Source organism: Rhipicephalus sanguineus, chromosome 7, assembly GCF_013339695.2.
Source record: "Rhipicephalus sanguineus isolate Rsan-2018 chromosome 7, BIME_Rsan_1.4, whole genome shotgun sequence".
In the NCBI taxonomy this organism is placed as follows: Eukaryota; Metazoa; Arthropoda; class Arachnida; order Ixodida; family Ixodidae; genus Rhipicephalus; species Rhipicephalus sanguineus.
In genome coordinates this window covers 159,703,149-159,710,263 of record NC_051182.1, presented here as the reverse complement: position 1 = coordinate 159,710,263, position 7,115 = coordinate 159,703,149, and the positions used below count along the sequence as shown (strand labels likewise).

The 7,115-nt window shown below is 44.8% G+C and overlaps 1 protein-coding gene across 1 annotated transcript; it reads left to right on the top strand.

The window, feature by feature from the left end:
* On the top strand, positions 1-7,115 carry LOC119400403 (ankyrin-3). The gene is made up of 4 exons (XM_037667426.2): positions 1-238; positions 412-574; positions 1,354-1,505; positions 2,178-7,115. The coding sequence occupies exons 2-4, from the start codon at positions 429-431 to the stop codon at positions 2,651-2,653; spliced, it is 774 nt and encodes a 257-aa protein (XP_037523354.1). The 5' UTR covers positions 1-238; positions 412-428; the 3' UTR covers positions 2,654-7,115.

Here is a 7,115-nt window from a genome sequence, read left to right as displayed (position 1 = left end):
TGGATCGACCGTCGTAACTGGCTTTCGTCCCCATGTAAACATTACAGCGTTGCGCATTAATTCGACTGCTGTTGTTGCTACTGTCACGTGCAGCTGTGCGAAACAGTTGGAGCTGAAAGCCTGAAAGGCTGTAATCGATGAGCCTAACCAGCTAACATCGAGACCTACTAGTTTCGGCGACGGACTTCTCCAAGCTCATACTTTACTCGGAGCCGTGGGGACGTTTTCGGAAACCACGGTAATGAGTGTTGCCCATCGATCCTTTTCCTCGATCGCGTAGCGTAAACATGCGACCGACGTGCTCCCAGTGAGACGCATTCGCGTCCGCGGGTTTTGTAAACAGTGTGGCTGCGTAGCGACAGCGTCTAGAATAATAATGTCCGCGCGGTTCCTTTCTAGTTTTTAAAACAGGCAAGCCTGCTGCCGTCATGAAGGTGGAGTTGGGTAGCGCCGCGGACATACACTTTGCCGTGACCAGCCACAACATCGAAGCCATCGTGAGGCACGTCTCTTCGGGAGGCGACATCAACGCCAAGCTACAAGGAGCGACGCCTCTTGGAGCAGCCCTGTGCAGGTAAGCTTTTCAGTGCTGGTTTGAAACTCACGTACAGGGCGTACAGACCTGAAACGACCCCCCGTCAGTCAGTGATTCTACGCAGTACGTGCAGTGCCTCGTGATTCCTTGCGCAATGTTGAGAGATCCAGTGATGAGTTTGCCCTCGTTACAAGACGAACTCGGTTTCTCCCAGCAGTCTAGGCGAATACGTTTCAGCTGCCTTGTTTGAATAACTATATTATTAGCTGGTTAAAGTCCGTGGCGAGCTCTAGAATCTAGGAAATGAAAAATAGAAAACCTACAAACGGTGCTACTGCCCCATTTACGGAGTAAGCCCCATTACGAAGTACTGCCCCATTACGGAGTAAGCAACAGACACAAGCGCTTGTGTCGTGTTGCTTACTCCGTCGCTGCCCAAGTGAATTCATTTGTGAATGACCTGTGGATTCACAAGTAAGGATCTGTGGATTCACAAATAGTCTGTGAATGATCTTCGTTTGTGAATGATCTGTGTATTCATGAATGGTCTGTAATGGTGTGTGAATTATCTGTTCTGAATGATCTGTCAATTCACAAATGGTCTGTGAATTGTGAATGATCCATTCTTAATAATCTGTGAATGATTTGTGGTTCACAAATGATACGTGAATGATGTGTTCTGAATAATCTGTCAATGGTCTGTGGATTCACAAATGGTCTCTCTCTGAATGAAGTGCAGATGCACAATTGGTCTGTGAATGATTATTTGTCAATTACCTTCATTTGTCATTGATCTGTGATTCATTGCTGATCTGCAGGAAAGCATGGGACACTGCACGAATTCTGCTGTCCCTCGGAGCTGACGTGAATCAGTTCAGCCGAGACTGCGTTGGCCGCGAGGAACCACCGCTGTGCATTGTCTGCCGCCTGGGGAATGTTGACATAGCAAAGATGCTCCTTCGAAACCCCAGTAAGCTGGCGCTCACTGTTGCACTTTGTCGATCCTTGTTCTCGCAGATTTGCTCACTGGCTGGAGCTGTGCTGATGATTGATAATTTCATTTTTGCATCACACATTGTGCAACAAACTGTTGGCTTTGTGCTTGAACATCTGGTGGCTTCGTATAGGGTCAAACCAGAAAAGGGCCGCTTGATTGATTCCTCTTCTTTCGTTAAGAGTCAAGTAGCAAGTTGGCTGGTTTCCGTAACTTGATTAGTGTAATGTTTACAAGAGAAGGAAAATACACTTGGATGCCACAAGCATTTTAATAACATGGTAAAATTAATAAACTGGAGGTACAATTTAGCAAAGGAAAACGTTCACTGCTGATGTAAAGTGAAGTAAGTGATGATGTTTTGGTCCTAGTACAAGTGCATTGATTATTGCCTTAAGTACAGTTTATATTGTTTCGCATTGATGAGTACTTGCTTTCTCCTGTTCAGTTTGTCTCTTGCTGGTTTGTGAGTACATTGCTTGGGGAGAGGTTTGAAGGGTGGCATTGAGTTGCGAATGACTTGATTCCGCTAATGATGATGGTTGACTAGTAAGCTCTTTACTTAATGTGCACCACTGATGTGTACTCAATAGACCACTCAATGTGTACACTAATGCACCCAGTGATTACAACCTAATCACGCCGCAGGCATCCGTGTGTGCCGCCGGGACATGTTTGGCAAGACGCCTCTCTGGCTCGCCACCAAGCACGGACGGCGCGACCTTGTCTACCTTCTCCTCGTCCATAACGCCAGCCTTCGTGGTACCACGTGCTTTGCCGACTGTCCCATATGGCTGTGTGCCCGCTACGGCGCGCGGCACACCATCGCCGACATGCTTCTCGCCGCCGGAGCTCCTCACGGGTCTCGTGACGGAGCGGGCAAGGACGATGTCGCCTGGGCGACGGAGCGTGGGGACGTGAAGCTGCTCACCATGTTCCGGCTAGCCGGATTCGGCACCGGCAAAGTGTCACCACCGAGCCTGCAATGGCTAGCCAGGCGTGCCTACTGGATAGGCCAGGAAGGTAGAAGGGAACCTAAAGGCCGGGACTTGGAGGGCATACCCAGAAGAATCAGGGATTATGTGATGCTGAAGGACATCTACACTCAAAGCAATCACCGCTGATGTTACGGGGCCGTTACCTGGTGGTGTTTTTTGAAGAAAGTGGCGCTTGCGCACTTTTCAACTGGCCGTACAGTCTAGGGTAGACTAGGGCTTTTTTCAGACAGTCGGATAACCTAAGGTAATAGCTGTAGCAACAACATGACAAACACCACAAAGAAGCTTGGACAAAAACTCGTCTTGTATTCATTGTGTTAATTCTACAGCTATTGCTTTAGGTTCAACGGGCACTCACTGCTCTTTGACAAGTTGGCGAGAGTATAGATGTACACGTAACCTTCATAGCTGTGGGTCACCGAGTTTGACATGATTGTGCCACAGCAGCTGAGATTTTGATGTGCTGGCCTGTTGAGGTTGTGCGTATGGAACGACATCTTGTTAAATGTGAAAAAAGAAAAAGATGGTTGGAAGCAGCCGGAAAAAGCTCCACATTGGGAATACGGAGAAATATGTGTACGGAATGTACAGTTGGCGTGGAAGAGTTATGATGCATGCACACTTTAAAATGCTCCTGAGCTTACACAGCTCATCACTTCAATTTCGCAAACAAGTATGGTCAGGTCCTACTTGCTGGCAACATCAAGTCTTAAGAAATTTAATGTTTTTACGTACCAATAACCTACAACCTTTTGACACTATATGTACTCGCATTGCGTTATTGGGGCCGAATTCTAGACTTAAATGTGATGTGAGGCTGAGCGAGTTGTCAAGGATTTAGAGTAGGTAAAGGCACCTACGCAAACTCAAGGAGAACAAAATATAAACAAGAATGCTGGCATTTGTGTTCATTAATTTGTATTTATTTGATTGATCTTGGGCCTGGGTTTTGTTTTCCTGCACTCTTGTAGTAACTATGATACTTAAGTAGGAAAATTCTAGTCTTCGTAACACACGCGAGAGATTGTTGTGTGGATGTGCCAGCACGTTAATTTAGAAGGGTGGCAGATTGGGCTAATTGGCCTCCAATACTGTGACGAGAAGAGTGCGAAGTGCGTTCAAGCACATTATTTGGCACATGATAACACCTTCATCTCCCAACAGACTGGACATGTTCATATTGCTGCTATACAGTCCCCTACATGAGTTTGTAGAACATGTGTTCCCAAAACAGATGCAAATTTCTACTCTTGTTATTGCAGGATGCATCTCTAGGTCACCGTGTAGACAGCAAAAACCAGTACAGACTGAGACCTTGAATTTTAGTCTGTGCACTGAGGCGTCACGGGAACTCCGAACTTCTTTATAAATCCCATGTCGCATTATATGTTGTTACTTACTGTACATTCCTTACACAGAGGGCTCAAGTTCCTTTTCATTTCTGTGTGCCTTCATAGTGCAGAGCCTTTTCCTGTGCTTCCTTATGTTTGTAATGTTTCTATTGCACATTAACAAGGTGTCAGAGCGAGCACAAGCTTGCCTAACAACATGCCTCTGTTGTGTAGTGTCTGATGGTGAAAACGGCCACGAAGATTCAATTTACTGTTATAAAAGGTCTGTGCAAAGTATGACAGCATTCGCTCTGAGCCGTTTTGTAAATTGAACATAGGTTGAGCTGTCCTAAAAATGGGTAATGCCTGTTCGCACCCATGGAGAAAATACCGCTCATATCTATCACATACACAGATAGACGTCAAAGTTATACGAGTCGCAAGAGTTTATGTGACTCTAGTGCAATATTTGACTTTGTACATGCTTACCTCTGTGCCTGGCACATGGTGCAAATCCATGATATACTACTGCCATAGGACCACCTACAAGTGCAGGCCTGTAAAAAGCTGGACGGTTTTGAGACCAAAAAGAGCAAGTGCTCTGTTAAAAGTAATATTTGCAATGTCTACTGATAGTAACTAGCATATTATGGGTACAAAGCCTAGACGTTTTAATATCCTATCTGCATCATATCAGACGTCAGGGATACGAGTCATAGTATTGGTATACATTGTCGTGATTATGAAGGTGCAGACATCAGTGATGAATCGCTTGGTAACTGCTTTCCAGTTTTGCCAAATCACCAATGTGTACCATTTTCAAACTAGTGCCTGTAAAAAATTACTCGTCACTGCTGACGATACGTAACCCCCTCCCCCCATCACCAGCTTTTGGACACATGTCCCATTGATGTAATTTTATAATGTAGGTTATTGCAGTGTGATGTAGTGGTCATTATTACTGGCCATATTTATTTGCACGTGGGCTCGTAGTGGATCCATGCTGTGTACATCGATCGGCATAGAGGTCAGCTGGTGAAATGAAGCATAGATTTTGTTTGTCTCTTCAGGAATGGTTGGTTGTGTAGTTCAATGTGGGAACTGGAACAGCAGTTTATGATACGGTCAGTTTCTTTCTGACTTGTTATGCGCTGTATGACTTTTTAAGGAACATTTTATGGAACTTACACTTTTCACAGACAGTAGTTCGGCAGGGCCGTGCACGGTCTTATTGCAGCTTTAGCCCATGCCTTATTTCATGGAAGATGTGGGCCAAATTAACCGGTTGTTTTCTCTAGACAAAGGCAATTGACTGTACTAGCAGTACATATAGAAGGATGACAACCAGCAGTTGTGCATTTCTCGCCACGTCCTTCTGTTCTCATTGTTAGTTTTCCAAAAATAGTTTTCCAGCCTGGGCACCAAACCAGCTACTTTGCCATAAAGAAGAATGAAGGTGTAACTCATTGCACACAGATTGATTACAAAGTGTTTTCCATGAAAGCAAAGAACCTTGTTCACTTTGAACATTGCTGTAACCTAGATAGATTAATGCCTTTTGTGCAAATGCTATGCATTTCAGCACTATGCAAAACGCGATGCTATTAGATATAGTTTGTGCTAACCTGAAGGCGTCTACATTTTTGATGGAGCAACCACTTTACATCTGGTGATGCCTTTAGCCTTTATGGGGTCTGTGAGTGGCGTCACTTCTTACTGCAGCGAGCATTTTAGAAAAGTGATTCAGTGTTACGTACACAAAGTATGCTAGTTCGCAGTCTCGTGTTAGAAGTCGTGACAGCATTTGGGACCTGGCAGCAGCTGGAGCTCTTTGTGTGAAGGCTGGCTGGAACAAGTTTTAAGATGCACAGTAGCATTTCTGCGCGAAATGCGAGCACAGTTTGCCCCTCATATCAATACTATGATCCCTTTGTCGACACTTTACTGAATTATGTAAGTGCTAGAGAGTGATTGCCACCATGATGTGCACCATGACGTACTCTGACGTGCATCTTAAGAAGCTGCAAGCCGTCAATAGTGACAGCTGTTTTTATAAGCCTTTTAAGAATACATTTGAACCTTGTTACAATGTTGGATACAGTGAAGTAGTCCTCAAATCTTTATCACTGATATTATGTGTGCAACAAGTAGTATATGCTTACAGCGAATGTCATATGCAAGTTTGTTGTAACGGGGTTAATATAGTTGCAACCATTCCTTATCGCAACATATCTTTTTTCTGTTGACAGAACCAGTGGTCAGTATGTGTAATCTTTGAGCTCCTGCCGAGATGAATAGCTTATAAAGGAGCTTCTGTGCACTCATCATGTAAAGTGCATCTTTTCTCCACCACTAAGTTTTACATAGGCCACTCTTGAGTGGCTGATGTAGTTGCTTCTGTTGTACTCAATTACACATCGGTGACATGATCTCTGTAAAGCTGCTTTGCGGAAGCCGTGGGTGCAACAGTGATGTAGTGATAGCACATGGCAACAAAGAGGGCATCTTTTTTGCCACACTACGCGTTTGAAGTTGCGTATTTATCATATACCACGAGACTTTCTGTGCCTTGAGATTCTCAGTGTGATGATGCTCTTCAGGACTGTTCGATTCACCTGTACCACTCTTAACCGGTTTGTAGCAGGGCACCAGTAGCTCAGAAATTCTGCAGCTTCAGATAACTGCTGCGGGCACACCATGACCTTACAAACACAGGAAGTGCTGACACGGTGCGGGACTCTGTCTTGTATGCTCAATGTGCTCTATCCGTGCAAGTTTGTGAGGTTGCCGACCACATGTATGGCTGTTTATGACATAGAGTTTCATGATAGTTCACTAGAGAGAAATTTGGCGCTAGTGTCTATGGGAGCTGCAACATAGGACGCTTTAGCCAGCATGGGAATGATGAGTAGTACATGGATTTGCCTAAGCCTCATTCCTTCGACTCCGTGAGGCCTGCAGCTGCTGTGTTGCAAAAGGAAGTTGAGCAGAAGTTCAGTAGTCGCACTTAACCACCTTGGCCCTTTTAGGCTCACCAATTCAAATAAGCTCACGAGGTTCCCAGTGAGCTGTTCTTTTAGCCGAAGCAAAAGCCAAAACACAACAAACAAAGCCACAAGTGCATTTTAAGCCACAAGCATGAAAACTAGGCAAATCCATATACTACCCATCATTCCCATGGTGGCCGAACGACTGCAGCATTAAAGATCCCCCTCTAGTGAACATTGTAGAAAACTCTATAGTTTATGAGGTGTAAG

Bases quoted from the DNA above. Each gene is read 5' to 3' on its own strand.
- LOC119400403 (XM_037667426.2), top strand. From the start codon at position 429: ATGAAGGTGGAGTTGGGTAGCGCCGCGGACATACACTTTGCCGTGACC. The intron at 575-1,353 runs GTAAGCTTTTCA...GCTGATCTGCAG, and splicing joins CTTGGAGCAGCCCTGTGCAG to GAAAGCATGGGACACTGCAC. The intron at 1,506-2,177 runs GTAAGCTGGCGC...ATCACGCCGCAG, and splicing joins GATGCTCCTTCGAAACCCCA to GCATCCGTGTGTGCCGCCGG.